The 24,558-nt window shown below is 43.0% G+C and overlaps 1 protein-coding gene across 1 annotated transcript in view; it reads left to right on the top strand.

Annotated features, from left to right (window-relative positions):
* Window positions 1-12,880: 12,880 nt before the first annotated feature.
* The window catches only part of MUC13 (mucin 13, cell surface associated), a 774,931-nt gene continuing 763,253 nt past the window's right edge, over window positions 12,881-24,558 (top strand). Inside the window, exon 1 of the mRNA XM_078682060.1 lies at window positions 12,881-13,166. Coding sequence (XP_078538186.1) covers window positions 13,109-13,166 — 58 coding nt within the window. The 5' untranslated portion in view covers window positions 12,881-13,108. The remainder of the gene's footprint in view (window positions 13,167-24,558) is intronic.

Genomic DNA, 24,558 nt, shown 5'->3' with positions numbered 1-24,558 from the left:
ACACTCTCTACTGACATTAGAGCGGAAACATTTGCGTATACCACAGAAGCAAGTGAAAGGATTTATTCACTCATTGGAATAGAAACGACAGAACAAACGTTCGTAAAAAACAAAGAGCAACAAATAAAGCATCTATTGTATCTAACTAGGAAAGAGATTAACCAGCGATTACACGCCAGTACCATGGTAAAGTACCATAAAGCACAACGAATCCCCAGAGGCCTTCAAATCTCCCTGCGGCCGTCCCTATGCAAGAATTCAAAACCATTCACTGATCGTTGGCATGCAATCCTGAACAAATGCAGCTTGGATCTAATTCTCCTCATCATTGAAGAGCTATCTAAGATACTAGTGGAACTGAAAGCCGACATAGATAAAACAACTGAAGAGTTAAGTAAGTCAATATCAGAAGATGAACTAAAAAAGATTCTTGAGGATATTAATAACCAACTCATCAGGCATACTCAAAGAGGTCAATGAACGCAAATTAAGAGAGTATAAAAGGGATACGCTTGACTATAAATTGCACGAAGTGTACACCTGGGCAGAAGTATATGCCAGGAGACGTCAAACCAAAACTTACACTTCTCAAACTGATTCATCATCAACTGATGATGATAGACGTACCACTCAAGAAGACACAAGAAGAAGGCCATCAGTACAAAAAAGTCAAGCTGGACCATCTACAGCGGGCCCTTTTTTAGAAAGAGGCCCCACAGAAACGGTAGACCCCGGAGGGGACTCAGAAAGAATAAAAGAGACAAATCAACCTCAGACAAGAAACATGACAGCCAAGAAGGACAAACCCAAGAAGCAACAACAACAGACTTGAAAAACTTGGTTATTAACATTTCTGATGAAAAATTCAATAACATCCAAATGGAAACACTTCAGAAAGGTATGTCGTTTGTACCTACCACACGAACCAACAATCTAGAGTTGGAAATAAGTTTGTTCAAACTCACTCGGAAAATCAGACTGCGTCATTTTTTTGATAATGTTATAACAGAACCCGCACAACAATCTACAGATCAGTTAAAAGGCTTAAAGACCACCAGTACATTCATGCCTCCAGTGAGTCACAAAACCATTGATCTATTTGAAAGTTTATGCAAACAAGATATAGCAAAAATCAATACAAACAAAAAGAGTCGTAAGAAAAATATGACCAACAAAGAATTCGGCATAATAAAAGCAGTTGCCAAGAATGGAAAAGTAGTCTGCCAGAAGGCTGACAAAGGAGGGGCGTTGGTGATTTTGAACAAGTCATATTACGAAACAGAAATCAAGTCACATATAGAAGACTCGCTATTGTATATGGAAATGGAGGTGAATTCCACTGAAGAAATTCGCAGGACATTAAACATCATTCTAAAAAGAGCGGAAGGAAAAGGAACCATCACTGAGAAAACGAGAAAATACCTTACCCAAGACAGTCCTAAAAGTCCAACCATATATATGGTACCCAAAGTGCATAAGGACCAGCATAAGCCACCGTGCCGCCCCATCGTATCCACCAAAGGTAGTCTCCATGAGCCAGTAGGAAAATTCATTGACCGGTATTTACAGCTCTTGGTATTGAAAACCAAATCATACATTAGAGACACCACTGACTTTCTATTGAAATTGGAGGACCTGGTTACACAGGAAAACATCATTATGGCTACCATTGATGTTAAGTCAATATATACATCTATCCCTCACAAGGAAGGGCTTGAAGCCATTGAAGTGGCGTTATTAAACAGCACATATGAACAGGAACTACAAATTTTCATTATGGAACTGATGGAATTTACATTATTGAATAGCTATTTTGAACATGGAAATCGTTGGTTTATGCAACTGAATGGAATGTCTATGGGCAACTGCGCCGCTCCGGTGTATGCAAACCTATTCATGTCTTCATTTGAACAACTTCATATTTTTGATCGACAAGAATGGGCAACACAACTTTTGATGTATGTACGATTCATTGATGACATTTTTTTAGTTTGGAGAAATGACAAACAATCATTGATCAAAGAGCTGGAACTATTAAACACTAGGAATGAACGAATAAAGTTTACTTGGCAAATCAGTATGGATTTAATTCAATTCCTAGACGTTGAAATCCACCGAATCAACAATCAATTCAGCACAAGCCTATACCGGAAAACCACGGATAGAAATAACCTTTTGAAATATGACAGCCACCACCCCCAATCATTAAAAACACATCTGCCTTACACACAATTCTTAAGGGTGAAGAGAGTGGTCTCTGATTCGCAAAAATGTCAAGAACAGTTAGAAGATATGGCTCAAAGATTTAGTGACAGAGGATACCCCACACACATCATTAACTCAGCGTTAAACAGAGCTCAGAAGCACACACGAGCAGATCTACTAAGTATCAAAGACAGAAGAACCACGGAAAGGATCACATGTGTTAGGAAGTTCTCAACTGTGAGTCACCAATTCAAAGCAACTATAAGACGCCATTGGCAGATGCTCAAATTGGAAGAGGATTTCAAGGGTATTCTCACACATGAACCTTTGTTTGCCTTTACCAGAGGCAAAAACTTAGGAGAAATGTTGACACACCCCATTGAAAGTGAACCCAGGACAAGGTATCGAGGTACAGTACCGTGCATGAATTGCAGTAGCTGCCATAATATAATGAAGGGGAATTCCATTACCCATCCTATGAAAGGGCACACCATCCCATTAAGAGTTAATGGAACAAGCGACACAATGAATGTGATATATTTGTTAAAATGACCGTGTGGGTCAGTATACGTGGGCCACACTGAAAGGAAGTTGAAAACACGATTAACAGAGCATAAGAGCAATATCAGGTTGGAAAGTGTCAAATCATCTGTGGCTACCCATTTCAAAGAGAAACATCATCACATAAGTCAATTGCGTGCATGTATACTTGAGACAGTGATTCACAAAGAGGGTCCTATCAACAAAAAGAATTTATTGAAACGAGAGAACTATTGGATTTTTCATCTAAACAGTTTAAAACCTCACGGGCTAAATGATAGGACTGAATTCCTGTGTTATCTGTAAACTTTCTTGAGCTCGAACTGTATAATGACTAAGCCATATTTTGGACTATTACATGCACTAAGTTTTATGAATAGTTATCATGATACTGGCGCCCTAACTTGTGGTAGATACCACGCATACCACTATTTGATCATACTCATGATTTGTTTATCCTAAGTACATCGTGAACTCTGTGCTTATAAAGTTTCTCAATACATTTTGAAAAAAACGCTATGTGGAGTTAACACGCATGCGCAGATAAGTTGAGGGATCGCGCATGCGCCAAATAGGCATTCCGTTTATTTTTGGCCCGTCTAGGCTTCCGTACTCAACCACCCGCGAAAACGCGTAGGCGAAGGATAACTTAACCGGAGGTAAGAAGCCGACTATTTGCAATCTAACAGCAGTTTTATGCGCGAAGGATTATTTTTAGACGCCAGTAGGTAGCAAGCAAACTAGCGGCTTTGAAAGATATTGGGCAGCCAGTAGCACGTTATGTTTTTTGTACACGCAGTTAAACACGTTGACTATCCCTTTTTTAGAGAAATAGGTATATGCACCAATCGACACGTTTTAAGAGCCCAATAGTAAGAGAGTAGAGATATCTGCTGGTAACAACCGCTGTTGACGACTAAACTTGTAATGAAAGTAGCGTTTCAAATTAGTATTAACGCATTTGTTTTTGTTAAGCACGCTCAGTGTTTCAAGATTGTTTTATGATTGATTATTATGTACTGAATAGTATCAATGATGCTTTGTTTGTATGATTTATAGATTTCCCTGATGAAGGTGCAAGTGGCACCGAAATGCATTGGAAATGAACGTTAAATCTGGTGGAAAAAGTTACTATATGAACTCATGAAAACATTATGAAAAAACATTTTTTGGAACATTTGTTGAAATAATGCAATAAAACTCAAAAAGAAAGCGGACACACAGAAAACTATGTCTCATCTTTTGTGATTGAACATGTGCTGAATTTTCAGCCCCCTCTTGTGCCCGGGGTGATAGGATTATGGCTTAATAGTCCTACTACATTTGGATTAGTTCGACACTCCCTAGGAGGAGGGAGATATCCTGGAGCACGGATTAAATCAGTTAAAACTTAGGCTGTGCACGTCCCACCACTTACAGTTAATTTCTTGAATCCCCCAACGGGAAGGAGCACGCCCAACAATCACCATGCAGTATGATGATGTCACACTCTCTACTGACATTAGAGCGGAAACATTTGCGTATACCACAGAAGCAAGTGAAAGGATTTATTCACTCATTGGAATAGAAACGACAGAACAAACGTTCGTAAAAAACAAAGAGCAACAAATAAAGCATCTATTGTATCTAACTAGGAAACAGATTAACCAGCGATTACACGCCAGTACCATGGTAAAGTACCATAAAGCACAACGAATCCCCAGAGGCCTTTGAATCTCCCTGCGGCCGTCCCTATGCAAGAATTCAAAAACATTCACTGATCGTTGGTATGCAATCCTGAACAAATGCAGCTTGGATCTAATTCTCCTCATCATTGAAGAGCTATCTAAGATACTAGTGGAACTGAAAGCCGACATAGATAAAACCACTGAAGAGTTAAGTAAGTCAATATCAGAAGATGAACTAAAAAAGATTCTTGAGGATATTAATAACCAACTCATCAGGCATACTCAAGAGGTCAATGAACGCAAATTAAGAAAGTATAAAAGGGAAACGCTTGACTATAAATTGCACGAAGTGTACACCTGGGCAGAAGTATATGCCAGGAGACGTCAAACCAAAACTTACACTTCTCAAACTGATTCATCATCAACTGATGATGATAGACGTACCACTCAAGAAGACACAAGAAGAAGGCCATCAGTACAAAAAAGTCAAGCTGGACCATCTACAGCGGGCCCTTTTTTAGAAAGAGGCCCCACAGAAACGGTAGACCCCGGAGGGGACTCAGAAAGAATAAAAGAGACAAATCAACCTCAGACAAGAAACATGACAGCCAAGAAGGACAAACCCAAGAAGCAACAACAACAGACTTGAAAAACTTGGTTATTAACATTTCTGATGAAAAATTCAATAACATCCAAATGGAAACACTCCAGCAAGGTATGTCGTTTGTACCTACCACACGAACCAACAATCTAGAGTTGGAAATAAGTTTGTTCAAACTCACTCGGAAAATCAGACTGCGTCATTTTTTTGATAATGTTATAACAGAACCCGCACAACAATCTACAGATCAGTTAAAAGGCTTAAAGACCACCAGTACATTCATGCCTCCAGTGAGTCACAAAACCATTGATCTATTTGAAAGTTTATGCAAACAAGATATAGCAAAAATCAATACAAACAAAAAGAGTCGTAAGAAAAATATGACCAACAAAGAATTCGGCATAATAAAAGCAGTTGCCAAGAATGGAAAAGTAGTCTGCCAGAAGGCTGACAAAGGAGGGGCGTTGGTGATTTTGAACAAGTCATATTACGAAACAGAAATCAAGTCACATATAGAAGACTCGCTATTGTATATGGAAATGGAGGTGAATCCCATTGAAGAAATTCGCAGGACATTAAACATCATTCTAAAAAGAGCGGAAGAAAAAGGAACCATCACTGAGAAAACGAGAAAATACCTTACCCAAGACAGTCCTAAAAGTCCAACCATATATATGGTACCCAAAGTGCATAAGGACCAGCATAAGCCACCGTGCCGCCCCATCGTATCCACCAAAGGTAGTCTCCATGAGCCAGTAGGAAAATTCATTGACCGGTATTTACAGCCCTTGGTATTGAAAACCAAATCATACATTAGAGACACCACTGACTTTCTATTGAAATTGGAGGACCTGGTTACACAGGAAAACATCATTATGGCTACCATTGATGTTAAGTCACTATATACATCTATCCCTCACAAGGAAGGGCTTGAAGCCATTGAAGTGGCGTTATTAAACAGCACATATGAACAGGAACTACAAATTTTCATTATGGAACTGATGGAATTTACATTGTTGAATAGCTATTTTGAACATGGAAATCGTTGGTTTATGCAACTGAATGGGATGTCTATGGGCAACTGCGCCGCTCCGGCGTATGCGAACCTATTCATGTCTTCATTTGAACAACTTCATATTTTTGATCGACAAGAATGGGCAACACAACTTTTGATGTATGTACGATTCATCGATGACATTTTTTTAGTTTGGAGAAATGACAAACAATCATTGATCAAAGAGCTGGAACTATTAAACACTAGGAATGAACGAATAAAGTAGTATGGATTTAATTCAATTCCTAGACGTTGAAATCCAGCGAATCAACAATCAAATCAGCACAAGCCTATACCGGAAAACCACGGATAGAAATAACCTTTTGAAATATGACAGCCACCACCCCCAATCATTAAAAACACATCTGCCTTACACACTATTCTTAAGGGTGAAGAGAGTGGTCTCTGATTCGCAAAAATGTCAAGAACAGTTAGAAGATATGGCTCAAAGATTTAGTGACAGAGGATACCCCACACACATCATTGACTCAGCGTTAAACAGAGCTCAGAAGCACACACGAGCAGATCTACTAAGTATCAAAGACAGAAGAACCACGGAAAGGATCACATGTGTTAGTAAGTTCTCAACTGTGAGTCACCAATTCAAAGCAACTATAAGACGCCATTGGCAGATGCTCAAATTGGAAGAGGATTTCAAGGGTATTTTCACACATGAACCTTTGTTTGCCTTTACCAGAGGCAAAAACTTAGGAGAAATGTTGACACACCCCATTGAAAGTGAACTCAGGACAAGGTATCGAGGTACAGTACCGTGCATGAATTGCAGTAGCTGCCATAATATAATGAAGGGGAATTCCATTACCCATCCTATGAAAGGGCACACCATCCCATTAAGAGTTAATGGAACATGCGACACAATGAATGTGATATATTTGTTAAAATGCCCGTGTGGGTCAGTATACGTGGGCCACACTGAAAGGAAGTTGAAAACACGATTAACAGAGCATAAGAGCAATATCAGGTTGGAAAGTGTCAAATCATCTGTGGCTACCCATTTCAAAGAGAAACATCATCACATAAGTCAATTGCGTGCATGTATACTTGAGACAGTGATTCACAAAGAGGGTCCTATCAACAAAAAGAATTTATTGAAACGAGAGAACTATTGGATTTTTCATCTAAACAGTTTAAAACCTCACGGGCTAAATGATAGGACTGAATTCCTGTGTTATCTTTAAACTTTCTTGAGCTCGAACTGTATAATGACTAAGCCATATTTTGGACTATTACATGCACTAAGTTTTATGAATAGTTATCATGATACTGGCGCCCTAACTTGTGGTAGATACCACGCATACCACTATTTGATCATACTCATGATTTGTTTATCCTAAGTACATCGTGAACTCTGTGCTTATAAAGTTTCTCAATACATTTTGAAAAAAACGCTATGTGGAGTTAACACGCATGCGCAGATAAGTTGAGGGATCGCGCATGCGCCAAATAGGCATTCCGTTTATTTTTGGCCCGTCTAGGCTTCCGTACTCAACCACCCGCGAAAACGCGTAGGCGAAGGATAACTTAACCGGAGGTAAGAAGCCGACTATTTGCAATCTAACAGCAGTTTTATGCGCGAAGGATTATTTTTAGACGCCAGTAGGTAGCAAGCGAACTAGCGGCTTTGAAAGATATTGGGCAGCCAGTAGCACGTTATGTTTTTTGTACACGCAGTTAAACACGTTGACTATCCCTTTTTTAGAGAAATAGGTATATGCACCAATCGACACGTTTTAAGAGCCCAATAGTAAGAGAGTAGAGATATCTGCTGGTAACAACCTCTGTTGACGACTAAACTTGTCATGAAAGTAGCGTTTCAAATTAGTATTAACGCATTTGTTTTTGTTAAGCACGCTCAGTGTTTCAAGATTGTTTTATGATTGATTATTATGTACTGAATAGTATCAATGATGCTTTGTTTGTATGATTTATAGATTTCCCTGATGAAGGTGCAAGTGGCACCGAAATGCATTGGAAATGAACGTTAAGTCTGGTGGAAAAAGTTACTATATGAACTCATGAAAACATTATGAAAAAACATTTTTTGGAACATTTGTTGAAATAATGCAATAAAACTCAAAAAGAAAGCGGACACACAGAAAACTATGTCTCATCTTTTGTGATTGAACATGTGCTGAATTTTCATCCCCCTCTTGTGGCCGGGGTGATAGGATTATGGCTTAATAGTCCTACTACATTTGGATTAGTTCGACACTCCCTAGGAGGAGGGAGATATCCTGGAGCACGGAATAAATCAGTTAAAACTTAGGCTGTGCACGTCCCACCACTTACAGTACATGTTACATATACTCCCATACTTTATACTGCAGTCATATATTCACCACTCACACATATTTTTCAAAAAGTCATTGAAAGCAAGAAAACAGCCGGCGCTTTTAACCAAAACAAAATGCAAAATAGGTGTCAATTCCAAATACCAAAGCGACATGTCTTCAAAACCAACAGAGCCCGTCGACTGCTGTCTGTGGAGAACCGGTATATTCCAAAGTCAAAGAACCAAAGATCAAAACAGCCTCACCATAAGGGCTGCTTAGAGATAGCCACGCAGGTTTTTCAAGACCACAGACCGACCTACCGACCATCCAATGGCCTTCTTGGTTCACCTCCCGGACTATGCTGGCTTAGCCCGCTTTTTCAAGCACCGCTCCAGATCTGTCCGAGTGCTACCCAAGTATGACCATCAGCATTTCAGAGGGCGATCCGGCCAGGTGTGAGCTCTTCACAAGTCACACTTAGGCATCGTAGTCATATCTCTATCAAATACAAAAATAGGGGCGTCCGCCCATGCAGTCTTACTACTGCCCCGTCAGACCTCCTTCCAAAATACCGAGATCTCCGTGGCCTACGACCACCAAATTCCAAATACAGTTAAATGTTACCAAAAGCACTACTCTTTAGTGCCAGTTTCAAAGGACAATTCAAAAGATGCAAAGTACAGCTAGCCATTTCAAAAGCACTGTTCTTTAGTGCCAGTTTCAAAGAACAGAGCAACTCACTCACCTGGTGCACTTCAGGCCGATTGCAAATTCTTCACTGCCAGTTCCTGACAAAGTGCTCTGAAGACCAACACGGTCAGCTCCTGGGTTACACCTTATAGGATTCCGGCGAAGGGTCAATAGCAGCTGGGGAGATCTCTGGGCACAAGAGTGGAATCTCACCAAAAACTGGCTCTGCAATTAGGATCCTTATTTTCTTATCCATCCCTTTGACCAGAACTCCCCCCTATCCCTCTTCTCCCGCTTATGGGAGGGGGTGACCCTAAACGCGGAATCCCGGACGAGCCCCCAACTGAAGTACCGAAAAATAATAATCCCAATAGAGCCATACTTACTAATAGCTCCAATACCAATTACCAATAATCAGTCAGTTGCAATGAAGAAGTTTCAATCATTTATTCTAAATGGACTCTGCGCAGAGGAGCCTCCACATCCACACCCAGTCAGTGCGACAAGAAGACTACTGTTCATATTCAAACAAGTCATTATATACTTTCAGTTCAACACATATTATTACTGTAAAAGGGAAACACCTCCTCTGGCCCCTTCGCTCCAGGAAGGAGCCATATATGGCACACATGATTAGTTCAAAGCTTACTGGGCAGCTCAGGAAGGGTGACTCCCTTTTCGTTCTCAGGCACGAGAGTCTGCAAGAATGTGTTCATCCCACACGAAAGGCAGATGTAACCTTGAGTTTCCCAAGTTAGAATCAATGGTCCATTCATAGCCCAGGCCAACCTTTTAGACTCTCCCTTCTGCTAACTCCGAGAGAGTCCGCACAGCACCTCCTGGAATGTGCTTATCCAGCCTACCCCCACCTACAACCTTGACAGGCCTAACGTGCAGAAGCAGCAGTTAGCTACAATTATACTGTTTCTCAGGGGAACTACATCAGCTAAATGTAATGGTAGGGTTTCACCAGTGCTGTGAGCAGACTAGACCACAAAATGGCGGTAGTAAAGCCAAGCAGCGTAAGATATGATCAGATGCTAATGAATGTAACAAGGCGTATACTAATCCCTATGTTATTACATAGTGCGTGCATATTAGTGTTCTAGGTCCCTATATTGGCTAAATAGGTACATCACGCTAATTACTAATAATGTCTACTTGCTTTCCTAGGCCTAAACTAAATTCTGGTTCCTCACTCAGACGTGGGTCGAGATCAGGAAAGGAGACGGGCACAGTTTAACCAACAAGATCCAAACTCTTAACGGGCTAAAACAAGGGTGTGTGCTGGCGCCCTGCCTTTTTAACATCTACATTGCCGACCTGGACAAGCACCTTCAGTCAATTTAACCCGACCCTCCAAAACTTGGCAAAATACCTATACCTAGCCTCTAATATGCGGACAACATTGTTCTATTAGTGCAAACACCAGTGGGCTTGCAACGACTAATTACCAAATTAGGAGTTTACATCACCTTGGCTCAATTAACCATCAGCCACAAAAAAACGAAGGTGATGTGCTTTGCCAAACAAACTAAAGCAGTTAAAGACCGCAAATACATCTGGACACTGGACAAGCAACCCCTGACCCAGGTGGTCTCATACAAATAACTAGGCTTTCAAATAGATCATAAACTCAAATTCAAGATACACCTGTATCAAGGTCGCACAAAAGCAAAACATCTTCAGTTTGCTTTCAAAATCTTAAAAAACAAGCTTACAGGCTGCTCAACTTGACATTTGTTAAAAGTTATCTCAGCAAAATTCCTTCCCTCCATCTCATACCATACAGAAATCTTGAACATCAAAGACGCTACAGTTTTAAATCTAGCCCAATCAATTTTCTTCATGAACCTGTTTGCAATCCCCTGACATATTCAACAAGCCCAAATTCGACTAGAATATGGATAAAGAAATCAGATCCCGGACAGACAACGTGCCCTAGTCAAGTACTATTGGAGGAAGAGGGACGCAGAGGATAATACTCTTCCACACCACTGCTGGGTAGAGATTGAAAACCAAGCCAGGCTAAACAACTCAATCTTCAAAGTTTTGAATGATTCCCTCTCGGCATTGCAGCTAGAGGAGGCCTGGCTCACAGTCCCAACCTACTCAGGCTTTAAATCTGTGGTCAACAAAGCAATTAAACGGACTTCCTTACTAAAAGACAAAACAGCCATGGCAAAAAAACATCATGGCTGGGCAGTGATATAAGCATATCAGAGGCTGCAACCTCAACCTTACTTGCTAGATCACTTTCCGCACCAGAAAAATCGCTTTTTTACGTTGCTGAGACTTGCGTCATTCCCATCAAAAGACCTGACTCCGAAATGGAAACATTTTTGGCAATCAAAGGAATGCCACCTTTGTGCAGCAGGGGACGAGTCTTTACTGCATTTAATATGTATCTGCTCCTTCCTAGCAGAAACCAGAAAAGCGGTCCTTAGGGAATCGGGAAGCCTTTAGGAAGGAACAAATAGGAACTTGCAGAGCAGCAGTTATCCAATGTCTCGGAGGTCCATTAATCCAACTGTCTTGCAGTGCCATAAACTTCTTGAAAGTCACGCCCACAGAACTGGACACAAAAGAAACGGACTACTTAGCCAAGACATTTTAGAACAATCAGCATCGATACTTCTCTATTGTAATGCCTGTACATTTTAACACTTTTGACTCAAACCACCGCCACTTGCTTGCTGATTGATTTTCTCGAGCTTCTCTATATTTCATAAGTTTTTAAAATACACATTTTAAGTAGTCCTTACTAATGGTGGTTTTCCCCACCTTTTATGTTTTTTTTTTTAATGAAACCAAATAAAAGTATATTTGACTGTCCACACAAAATTTTTGTTTCTGATATTCTGTCAGTGATCCGGCCGAGGGCGCTAATTGAATCCGGATTATTGTTGTATTTTACTAATCAATACCACTTTATTTGCTTGCACTAGCTGGCCTTGCAACACCACTGATACACTTATAAAAAATAAACCTGAATGTATCTCTAATTACTCAAGCAGCAATGTATAATACGTCCACACAGAGGGAACATAAATCCACGGAGCAGCACAGTATTGCATGGTATTTACGAGCATGTCTATGTCATGCTACTCAAAAGGAGCAGCCTTTTTTTTGTTTAACTGATGCCTAAAAGATTATCTTTAATTGGTGATGTATTCAATTATAGATTGGGGTGTTTTTCAGGAAGGAGTTCCAAGTGACATCATATAGGTGAAGCTCAAAATGTTCATGATGTCACTCAGAATTTTGAGGTAAAAAAACATTCCTTTTATTCGCTTTTTACCCATCTATAATTCTGTGTTTCGTGTGGTCCCCAAAATCATCATTCCTCGCTTTTACCTGCTTACAAAGGGTCAGAGGTGTGACGGGGAGCCAACCATAACATGGCCTCGCCTCCCTGCCCCAAAAGTTTTAAAAAAAATACCTGCCCTACAGCAACCCCACAGCGCCAGCCTCTGCGGCTCCCACACCTTCCCCAGAAGCTGCGCTGTCTGCTGTCCAGCACTGCACTGACAGGCTGTGAACCCTGTCAGGGCAGACTGGACGCAGCAACAGTGGGAAACAACTTTTTTCCTACGTCATAGTCAGTGAATAACGAGATTTCGGATCTGGTATTCACACTAGCAGTATTCAATGACAGCTAAACATAACAACTGGATTACATACGGTGAGAGAAGAACTGTTATTGGCGATTCGGCTGGCATACATTTCCCACACCTAAAATATGGAGTAGACAATTTGTAGTGGCCAGTGAGCGCTGTGCGCGCGCCTACGGCCTGCACTGTTTTTGACGTACTACCGTGAAGCATCCAGAGAAACGATAACGTCAGAGAGGCAGGCGGACGCCTTACAGGTGGGGAGGAGCGGTGGGCAATTAGACGCAGAGAAGGAAGTTGTGAACTGTAATTGCCATTGGTGCTCAGCCTCTGACGTTAGCAGAACAGTGAACTTCGTACTTTTTATGATGTGGTTTAAGCAAGTTACACCTGAGAGAGATCAGATCAGTGTAACTCGGGAATAAGACTCGGCGCAATCCAACATGGAGGGGCGTATCTTCTTGCCACTTTTATTCGGACTCTACCTTTTGAATGGACAAGGTAAGAATGTACTTTTTTTTCTAAAAACAAAGAAGGCAATTCTGTCAGCCAAGGGTAGATTCTTGGTTAAATCAGTTAGAAAGAAAGGCAACCCACTGTAAATTATTATCTTGTCATGTCTCCTTTTGAAGGTAAAGTATGACTGGTCTAAGTTCTGTAATACAGTCCTAATTGAAATTGGGCCTTCAAACCCAGTGATGACAAAATCATGATAATGCTGTTTTGCTGCTTTTGTTCCGAGCGCCAGGACGCCTCTTGGTGACTGTGAGTGAAATAAATAACGGAGTAACCTTAGTGAAAGACAGGGCTGCTGAGCTTCTGCCTTCACTGTGCAGGTGGCACCCGCCTGCACTTCAAAGGGGGGTGGGAGGTAGAGATCCCTTGAAGTGCATGCAGTGAGTGACAGCACCGATTGCAGGGGATGTCTGGGGGTGTCCATGGAACTCCCTTTTCCACCTCCACAGGGCTGCCTCATATGGGCGCACTGGGAGTATGCCACGTCTGAAGGCCTCTTTGCCTGTGCGCCTGTGTCCATAATATGGCATGAGCGCAAAGGCAGTAGTTCTCTCATTTGGTGTGTCCCCATGCAAATGAGAGAGACCCCTTAAGGCACCTCTTAAGGCATCTGTATTACAGAAGGGACCGCAAAAGTGTCTATGTCTCCTCCTGTAAAACTACAGTGCCCAGGGAGCTCAGAAAGCAGGCACACACGCCTATTGCACCCCCGGGGCACTGTGTGTAATACAACCCTATGGATGGAATAAGGTGTCCCTAATGATATATAGTCATTTGGTAACCTTAAACTAAAGAAAACCAGCAGTCCATTCCACCAGCAACATTTCAGTGGTATGCCAGCATGCCTTCCCTCACATCAATAGTCAAAAACTTGTGTGGATACTAAGACCTGCATTACAAGTGCCACCGTGGATTTGCGGCTGTTTTTTGCATTGGGTACAATTAGATGCCCTTCTGCTCGGATGCAATAAATAGCAGCAATTATGAGTCTGTCTCTAAAGACAGGGTATAACTGGCACAAATCTGCATGTGCCGGTGCATACAGAACTTTTTTCCCCACTAAGGCGATCTGTGTACGTTGTCTGATTTTATGTGCAATAATAAGAACATCTGATAAAATCCAACACTAAAGAGTGTGAAATAATTTTGGTGAGCTAATTATCCGCTATTACAAATGTTGCCCATCAAGTGTGGCAGAATATGTGGTAATCAGCATGCCTAGGAATTTTTCAGGCCTTTTTCTCACTTCAAATTCTGACAGATTTGACCTACCGAAAATTTAATGTGGGGTGTATTTTTTGTTGCACATTGTATATATATCTGGGGTGCGATTATAAACATCAGGATTCATAATTCCGGTATATGCAATAACCAGCGGTCGAAGAGCATTACAAAAGTATGGGAACTGTGATGCTGCATGGGAGCGGGGCCTATGAATGCGGGGCGGGGCTCAACATTGTGACTGTTAAAACAAAATATTGTACGATTTTTTGATCTTTCAGCTTCAGGTAGCTATAATTAAAATAACGTGCAGCTTAAATGAGAAATACATTTTAAAAAGTTAGGTTAATTAGTGGGAAATGCACTATACTACATTATGAAACCTCTACTAGCTAATGCACTGCAGAGGTCAATGTGTAACCAGAGAGTCACTGAATTAAATCTTGGTGGGTGCAGAGGAGAATAGAGACTTGAGTATTTTTAGTACTACCAGGTTCCAGCCAGTAACAGAAAGCACTGTGAATATTTAAGTCATTATTTTGAACTTGCATTATACACAGTATAAGATATGCTGTTCCAAAATGCACTAAAAGTTTTAAGATGAAATGGTGATTCTAGAATATAGATTTTAGTTAAACCCAGAGTGTACATGATGCATTTTTTGATATAACTGCCATAAAAGCACTCACTTCCCAGCTCGGATGGTAACTCACTTCCACTACCATCCAAAAAGAATTAGGCCAAATTTTGAATTTGGCGGACTTGGAGCCCGCTCCGAGAACGTCAAAGTCGCCCGGCGCCTGCCAGATTACGAGTTATTTCTTGTACTGATGGCGTGGCGATCCCGTGGCAGTGCAGTACAAAGACTCCTATGTGAGCCATAGAACTACACCACCGCAGGACCGCTAATGCATGTTCCTGCACAGCATGTACTGTGTAGTCCATGTTGTGCAGGAACAGGGATGCATACACACAAGGGGACAGGGGGCACAACATGTGCCCCCTTACATGCCTCCCCATGCACAGGGGCAAGAGGGGGCCCTGTAGGGCGTCCTTTGCTTCTTCACTGCCAGCAGTTTCATGGCGTGAGAACCACCATCAGACTGCTGGCCGAGAGAAAACTCGTAATATGCTTGGCGGTGCCTCAGCGGCACCACCAAGCATATTGCGGCCTCAAGACCACCATGCCAACGTCAGGGATCGCGGATCCCTAGCGGTTGCAGCAGCCCCATGGCGGTCAGACCACCGTACTTCTAATACGGCAGTCGGACTGCGGGTACCGTGGTCCACCGACTGCCACCGCACCTCCACCATTAGTTTGGCGGCCCTGTGGACCACCAGACTCATAATTAGGCCCCAACTCTTTGTCAAAACAAAACTTCAAGTGATTCCATCAATTAAAGCCAATAAGCGCCCTTTACATTTACAGATTAACCAGTTGCGCACATTTGTATTTCTTTCAGGCAAGTAGGCACCCTGGCAAGAAGGCTTGTTTATTGTTTAGCTGTCTGCCCGCCTTCAATTTCACAGCACAGGAGATTCCCTGAATTGCTGCTTTAAATGGGCCGGTACTGTCCGGTATTGAGCAGCTGCACTTTTTAATTTTGAGAAGGAGAGTACCTGCACTTCTCAAGAGTGATGTAATACTTTTCATTGGAGAGTACCAGCACCTCTTGGAAACAAGCAGGTACTCTGGCAAAGAGTGTCTGCACCTCTATTTTTCCATTTCAAGCACTGCCCTGAATGAATCTTCAGTTGACGCAATTCGAGTCTCTGCAACGATGCTCAACATCCTGTGATTCTGGGCAAATCACTTAATCTCCCTGTGACTAACAAAAATGAATATGTCCATTTGTAACGAAACTGGTGCTCATGTAAAGCGCTCTGATACCCGATTTCTCGGTTCTAGTTGGCGCTATAATAATCTATAAAAAAAGTATTTTCACAAAAATTGGGGAAGGGTTTTTTATCACTTAAAAAAAAGTTTGGGCACATTGTGCCCCACCGATCCTGCCTACTTTGACCTCTGGCAGTAACAGGAGTTAATGGATATACTGCGAATGATTGGGTCACTTGTAATGAGGTCCTCAATTTGAACAAATTTGACCTGTTGAAATTTAATGGGGAAAAATCCATAGGATGCAAAGTTTGTCAAACCACGTGAAATTGTGAGCCCTGCACAAACAAGGAGTTTTATGCACGTCGCATAAACGTGGCCTAGAATGCAGAATTGTTTCTGCTAAAACAAATGTATACCACAAAATACATTTTGTTTTAGTGAAACCCATACATCTTTGCCTATAATCTTTTACTCAAATTTCTATTAACAAAGTTTACTCTATATCTGTACAACAGATACTGCTTATTGACAACCTGGTATCCCTGCTTTGCTTGATTTTATCGGCATTTTGCAACTTGGTGTAGAATGTTAGAGGCATTCTGGCAGCGGAGGTGGACACTCCAAAGTCTAATCTAGCCCGATATACCAATAAACTAAGGAGCAAAGGCTGTGCAGAGGAGCGGATGGTAACCATGACAAATAATTGTGTTGTTCTTTACAGTTATGACTTCACGGATAGAGTTCGGAAAACAATGAAGGGTTGTGGCTATAAAAGTGTTAGCAAAATATTGCAACCAAAAAAAACTATTGCGGAAAAAAATGTACTTATGTGTGTCAGAACAAAACGATTTTTAACTGATTAAGAAATAGGGGGGCATATTATCAAGGGAGTTAATCTCCGCTTTTTTGGCTTAAAAAGCCAAGAAAGCGGAGATAAAATTATCTCCCTATTACCTAGCTGTCGCTAACACCAGTTAGCGACAGCTAGTAGCAGATAGCGACCATCTTGGGCCCCACTTTGCATGTGAGTGATATTTATCACTAATGACATGCAAAGTGGGCGTGCCAAGATGTTAGCGACTGGAAACAGTCGCTAACATCGCTATCTCCTATTACCAACTTTTGGAGATATTCGCGCTAAGCGCGAATATCTCCAAAAGCTAACACCTGCACTGAGCAGTTCTTAGCCATGTTATCCAATGGGAGGTGGATAACATGGCTAAGAGCATTAGCTCGGTAATGCATGAATATCGCTGACTTTTCAGCGATATTCATGCATTCCGGCCGTTTTTGAGCGCATTTGCGATAAACCTTGGTAATACCAAGGTTTATCTGCGATAAAAATCGCCGCAGCTCTGCGGTAAATTTTTGTCTCTAACCAAGCAATAGCGATAATTATCGCTATTGCTTGGTAATATGCCCCAGGAAGTGTCCATTTTATGAAGCAGCTGTACCACTGACTATATAAAGGATTGACCTTAAGGACCTCATTTTAGTACCCCGGCTCTTGTCTAGTATTCTTCCCCATCCGAGTTACCCGAGTATCAGTACTTCCTGACAATATATACCGAGTCTTTTAGAAGTGTACTTTGAGGGTTCTTTAAGAAATTAGGCATTACCCTGGGAATTGGTAACTCTGCAAGTAAAGCGCTGTACTTACATGGCAGACATAACTTTAGTTTAGTCACACAAAAGGCGATGAGAGGGATGTTTGAAAAAACGTCTAACCACTGACAATCACTCGGGGTAGCATTCCAACCCATCATTTTTCACTGACTGTGCCACTCTAGATAATGGCCTGCTTTACTCAAATCAGTACTGACTGTGTTCCTCAACCTTAGTTTAGTCTGCACACCAATTGCCACAACAGCTAGAATTGAAAACTGTTGGTATTGTACCTGAAGCTCTTCCATTGGATGGCTGTCTATATAATAGAAGTAAGTTTTATTACATAGCAATTAATGATGGTTATCTATTGCACATGTAACATTATTACTCTACTACAATACCGCTATTGCAGTGGTATCCCAAAGATATATTGAAAGGTAGGATCAAAGTCCAATGTTGTCGTATCGTATCAAAACTTTTATTCGATTGGCACTTAGCAGAATCATAAAAAGTACATCATAAAATTACAGTACATAGTTAAAAAAGTCCAATGAAAACATGGTCTATGTGAGAAATACTACCTGACGTAAAAATGTACTGCCAGCATGTGACAAAATGCAACCTGAGAAAATGATTATATTTCAGCGGGAGGGATGAGTCACCCTGCCGGACAAAATACTATTCAAACATTATCTGAGTATTTAGTGTGTAAACAACACTTCATGCTGCTGAATTAGAGCAGTGTCTAAATATTTCACAAGAACAAACTGCGATTACATTTTAATATTGCCCATTAAAACAATTAATAATAATGGCTGCTTTAGAGCCAAGCAGCAATAGCAATAATGCCAGTGTAAGCTCCCAAAAAACGTATTTAATGCTTTTTGTGGCCATTTATTCACTCAATACTTGGTTGTAACAAATTTAAACTAATGAAACTTACGCCACTCTCATATGTTTGCTTCTTATTTGAAGTCTTGCCTTGTGCATCTTGTTTTTGTTCCACATCTCCAGCTCGTGCCTTGCTACTGCTCTCTTTTAAGGGACTACTTTTTTCTTCCTACTTAAACACTTGATTTGAGTGCATGTGTTTTCCAGCTGTCTCTCTTGTGTACTTCACCACCCACTCCCTGTGTTACTGTCTTCCTGGTATGCTTCTCCCCTGCCCCTTCTGTGTTGCCCTCTCTCTTTTTGGAGGGCCTCCAATCTGTCTGACAGTTCAGGCGCCTCATTTGAGCTGTGCAACTTCTCAGCGTGCTCTCAAACAGTGGTGGCAGGTGTAGGTAAGAGCGGTGGGGGGTCAACAGATGATGACGAGGGAAAATGAAATAAGAAAACCATTTACCTTGCGCTCGCCACATCGCCAAGTTGGCAATGCAGGGAACGCAAGGTAAGTGGTTTTCTTTTTCTTTTATTTTCCCTTGTTGTCATCTGTTGACTCCCTCCTGCCCCGCCTACCGTGTTTACCTGCACGGGCCGCGACTACTCTCAAATGTGTTCGGCAGTCTCAAAATAGACGTTTTAAGGCATAAGCAAAGTTGGCAGTTGCCCAGCCTCCTCCCCCCACGCCACTTTCCTATGCCCCCCCTAATAAAGTGATCTCTCTCCCACTCTGTTTACCTGAACTGCTCTCTCTCTGCCTAGCTCCATCTATGACTTTCTCTACACAGACTTACATTTTTGAATTTTTGGGTCCCAGGAAAGACTTTCAGTTGTTTTTTGTGTAAAAGTTAAAATATAATTCAACATTGTTTGTCATAATGTTGGCACAAATTAGCAGGAAATAGGTAATATTATTCTAACTTGTTTCCAACAGGGGGGCCAAAAATATTGATTGCCCTGGGCCCCGAAAAAAATGACACTTAGTCTCAATGCGTGACTTTACTAGGAGTCCAATACCCCACTGCCCCCAGAGGTCCTGACTGTGGGTGACCCAGGGCTGCTAGTGCTGGCGGGTCGCCGCTCCTGTGTCCTGTACCTTTCCTATCCCAGTCATGTCCAACTAGAGAAATACGGTCCACTTAAAGCTCGAGGCAGGCTTGAACTAGATGCCTGGCTGTGGCTCAGCTCGAGTCCTCCCTGGCCCTTGAGGTCAAAATGAGCCCAACTTTAATGCAGCTTCTGCCTGCCACCCAGCATGCACCAAGAATTGAAAACAAAGCAAAAGCCTTTGGTGTTAGAAAGGAAAGAAAGAGATGGCCATCTAGTGGGTGAATTGCATAATGTGAAACAGACCAATACAGGCTTTCCCATTCTACCAAAGTGTGTTGTCCTCAACAAATAATTTACTTACAGAGCCTCCTTTTTCCTCGTTAGCATATATGAGAGTACCTTCCAATGCAGGAGTTCAAGGCATGCACTGTACAACAATAATCTAATGTATTAAGGGGAAATACTTCTGCATGTTAAAGAAACACATTTTTTTGAAATTATTTTCACATGCTGTTTGTTGCATGTGTAGTGTTGTGGGCCCTGGGCCCACATGCTACTAAAATCACGATATGGACACTGGGTGTATACTGAGTTAACTGCCCGCAAGCATGTACTCCCGGGCCCTTTTATTAACAGGGTCATGTCACTCGTGATGCCTTTGATGGATGGGTGTCAAGTGCATGTGTGTCCAGCACTCGAGGGAGTGGGTGGAAAACTCAGTGCCTACTGAAACCCTGGAACGTGTCCAGCAGGACACTACAGCATGGTTTAGATGACAACTATTTCCAAGGCTTGGCTCTGCCTCGACTATCCTGTTATTTTTTTCCCCTCTCTGCCCATTCTGCCTTCTGTTCTTAGCAGCCCCTGTATTTCTGTGTTCTGTATTTTGCCTCTGTGCCACTCGTTTTTCCCGTATTTCTGTGCCCTTTTGCCTTCTGTGCCACTCATTTTTACCTAATTTTTGTGCCCCTTTTGCCGTCTGTTCCACTCGTTTTTGGTGCCCGTCTGCCTTCTGTGCCACTCGTTTTTGTGCCCCTTTTGCCTTCTGTTCCACTCGTTTTTTGTGCCCTTCTGCCTTCTGTGCCACTTGTTTTTCCCTTGTTTTTGTGCCCCCTTTGCCTTCTGTTCCACTCGTTTTTTGTGCCCTTCTGCCCTCTGTTCCACTCGTTTTTTGTTCTCTTCTGCCCTCTGTGCCACTCATTTTCCCTATTTTCTGTGCCCCTTTTGCCTTCTGTTCCACTCGTTTTTGTGCCCTTTTGCCTTCTGTACCACTCGCTTTTCCCTCAATTTTGTTCCCCTTTTTTCCTTCTTTTACCTTCGTTGTCCCTCACCGCCCTCGCCTCTGCGTCCCCGCCCCCCTGACTGCCCATTCGCTGCCCCTGCCTCCCGCCTCCTAGCTGCTCCTCCCTCCCACCTCCCCATATAGGCCGGCCGCTGCACGGTGAGGAGAGCGACCCTTGACCCCACCAGGTAGGTCGCTCCCCCTCTGCAAAGCACCACCTGTATCTCCCTGCCCCATCTGCCGCTCCTGAGGAAGTTTGAGGCCCTCCACGACCCGCAGGCTGCCACCTGCGCCTCATCCCTGGTTGCCAGTGGTAGGCCGTAGGTACATGGGCGTCCGCAGAAATATTTCCAGGGGGGGGGGGCAACATTTTTACTTCATCACCATCCTCCGACATAATTGAGCACAAGTATTAAATAAACAAATAAAAAATCTAATAAAACAAAAGAGCTTAAATAACAAAAGAAACCCATGGGGTGGGAGAAATATCATGTAAGGCTTCACAGCAGATTACCTGGCAACCACAATGAAACAGAGGAAAAAATAAACAAGCAATGGCATAGCCAATAGGTCTCGCCTTTGGGACCTTATAAGTGTTTAGCCATGCAACACTTGATGTTGTTGCACCAAGGATATTGTACTGGACAACTAAACACTTATAAGGTCCCAAAGGGGAGACCTATTGGCTATGTCAATGCTGTTTTTTTTTTAATGACAAGCAGTGCTATAGGGCTCCGGCTGCCACTTAGTCCACCACATCCCACGTAGATGCTGCAGCCATCTTTGAATGGTTTTAAAGCTAATTTAAAAGCTGTCACCAGTGTATGTTAATCCCTATCTCAACTGTGAGACTGCTCTCCTGCTTCCCAATTCTATTAAATATAAATTATGTAAAAAGAGCATCCCATTCTGAGCTACACAGCTCATCCTACCCACGTTTCATGCACAGATTTGAAATACTGATGGTTTGGGCTTCCCGGAATTCAACTGGTTGAGAGGTGGACAGGTGTAGAGAGGTAGAGAGAGAGAGGTGTAGAGAGGTAGAGAGACAGAGGTAGAGAGAGGTAGAGGGAGAGGTAGAGAGAGAGAGGTAGAGAGGTAGAGGTAGGTAGATAGAGGTAGAGTTAGAGGTAGAGAGAGAGAGAGAGGTAAAGGAGGAGAGGTAGAGAAAGAGGTTGAGAGGTAGAGGTAGAGAGAGAGTGGTAGAGGGAGAGGTAGAGGTAGAGAGGGGTAAAGAGGTAGAGAGAGAGAGGTAGAGAGAGAGAGGTAGAGAGAGAGAGGTAGAGACGGAGAGGAAGGGAGAGAGGAAGAGAGAAAGGTAGAGAGAGAGGTAGAGAGGGGTAGAGAGAGAGGTAGAGAGAGGTAGAGGTAGAGAGAGAGAGAGGTAGAGAGAGAGAGGTAGAGAGAGAGGTAGGGGTAGAGAGGTGGAGAGAGAGAGAGAGAGAGAGAGAGAGAGAGAGAGAGGTAGAGAGAGAGAGGTAGCGAGAGAGAGGTAGAGAGAGAGAGAGGTAGAGAGAGGGAGAGGTAGAGAGAGAGAGAGGTAGAGAGAGAGGTAGAGAGAGAGAGTGGTAGAGAGAGATGTAGACAGAGAGGTAGAGGTAGGGAGAGAGAGGTAGAGAGGTAGAGAGTGGTAGAGGGAGAGGTAGAGAGGGAGAGAGAGGTAAAGAGGTAGAGAGAGGTAGAGAGAGAGGTAGAGAGAGAGGGAGGAAGAGAGAGAGGTAGAGAGAGAGGAAGAGAGGTGTAGAGAGAGGTAGGGAGAGAGGTAGAGAAAGAAGTAACGAGAGAGGTAGAGAGAGAGAGGTAGAGGTAGAGGTAGAGGTAGGGAGAGAGAGAGAGAGGTAGAGAGAGAGAGGTAGAGAGAGAGAGGGGTAGAGAGAGAGAGAGGTGGAGAGAGAGAGGTAGAGAGAGAGAGGAAGAGAGAGAGGTAGAGAGAGAGAGAGGAAGAGAGAGAGGTAGAGAGAGAGGTAGAGAGGGGTAGAGAGGTATAGAGAGAGGTAGAGAGAGAGAGAGAGAGGTAGAGAGAGAGAGGTAGAGAGAGAGGTAGAGGGAGGTAGAGGTAGAGATGTAAAGGTAGAGAGAGAGTGGTAGAGGGAGAGGTAGAGAGGGAGAGAGAGGTAAAGAGGTAGAGAGAGAGGCAGAGAGAGAGAGGAAGAGAGAGGTAGAAAGAGTGGTAGAGAGAGGGGTAGAGGGGGGTAGGGAGAGAGGTAGAGAGAGAGGTAGAGAGAGAGAGCGAGAGAGCGGTAGAGAGAGAGAGAGAGGGAGAGAGAGAGGTAGGGAGAGAGAGAGGTAGAGAGAGAGGTAGAGAGAGAGGTAGAGAGAGAGAGGTAGAGGTAGAGAGATGTAGAGAGGTAGAGAGATGTAGAGAGGTAGAGAGAGAGAGGTAGAGAGAGAGGTAGAGAGAGAGAGAGAGCGCTAGAGAGAGAGGGAGGTAGAGAGAGAGAGGTAGGGAGAGAGAGAGGTAGAGAGAGAGAGGTAGAGATAGAGGTAGAGGTAGAGAGAGGTAGAGAGAGGTAGAGAGAGAGAGGTAGAGAGAGAGGTAGAGAGAGGTAGAGAGAGGTGAGGAGAGAGAGGTGGAGAGAGAGGTAGAGAGCGGGAGGTAGAGCGAGAGAGATAGAGAGAGAGAGGTAGAGAGGGAGAGGTAGAGAGAGAGAGAGAGAGGTAGAGAGACAGGTAGAGGTAGAGAGGTAGAGAGAGAGGGGTAGAGAGAGAGGTAGAGAGGGGTATAGAGAGAGGTAGAGAGAGAGGTAGAGAGAGAGAGAGCGGTAGAGAGAGAGAGAGGAAGAGAGAGAGAGAGGTAGAGAGAGAGGTAGAGAGAGGTAGAGAGAAAGAGGTAGAGGTAGAGGTAGAGAGGTGTAGAGAGGTAGAGAGAGAGGTAGAGAGAGAGAGGTAGAGAGAGAGAGGTAGAGAGAGAGGTAGAGAGAGAGGTAGAGAGGGAGGTAGAGAGAGAGGTAGAGAGAGAGAGAGGTAGAGAGAGAGAGAGGTAGAGAGAGAGAGAGAGCGGCAGAGAGAGAGGGAGGTAGAGAGAGAGAGGTAGAGAGAGAGAGGTAGGGAGAGAGAGGTAGAGAGAGAGGTAGAGAGAGAGAGGTAGAGGTAGAGAGCTGTAGAGAGGTAGAGAGAGGTAGAGAGAGAGAGAGAGAGGTAGAGAGAGAGGTAGAGAGAGAGAGGTGGAGAGAGAGAGGTGGAGAGAGAGAGGTGGAGAGAGAGAGGTGGAGAGAGAGAGGTAGAGCGAGAGGTAGAGAGAGAGAGATAGAGAGAGGTAGAGAGGGAGAGGTAGAGAGGTAGAGAGAGAGAGGTAGAGAGAGAGAGGTAGAGAGACAGGTAGAGGTAGAGAGGTAGAGAGAGAGAGGTAGAGAGAGAGAGAGGTAAAGAGAGAGAGGTAGAGAGAGAGAGGTAGAGAGAGAGAGGTAGAGAGAGAGGTGTAGAGAGAATGGTGTAGAGAGGTAGGTAGAGATAGAGAGGTAAAGAGAGAGAGGTAGAGAGAGAGGTAGAGAGAG

The sequence above is a fragment of the Lissotriton helveticus genome, chromosome 3_1 (genome assembly GCF_964261635.1).
Source record: "Lissotriton helveticus chromosome 3_1, aLisHel1.1, whole genome shotgun sequence".
NCBI classification, from domain to species: Eukaryota; Metazoa; Chordata; class Amphibia; order Caudata; family Salamandridae; genus Lissotriton; species Lissotriton helveticus.
Note: the sequence above shows the minus strand (reverse complement) of the source record. Positions and strands in the feature narration are given on the sequence as shown.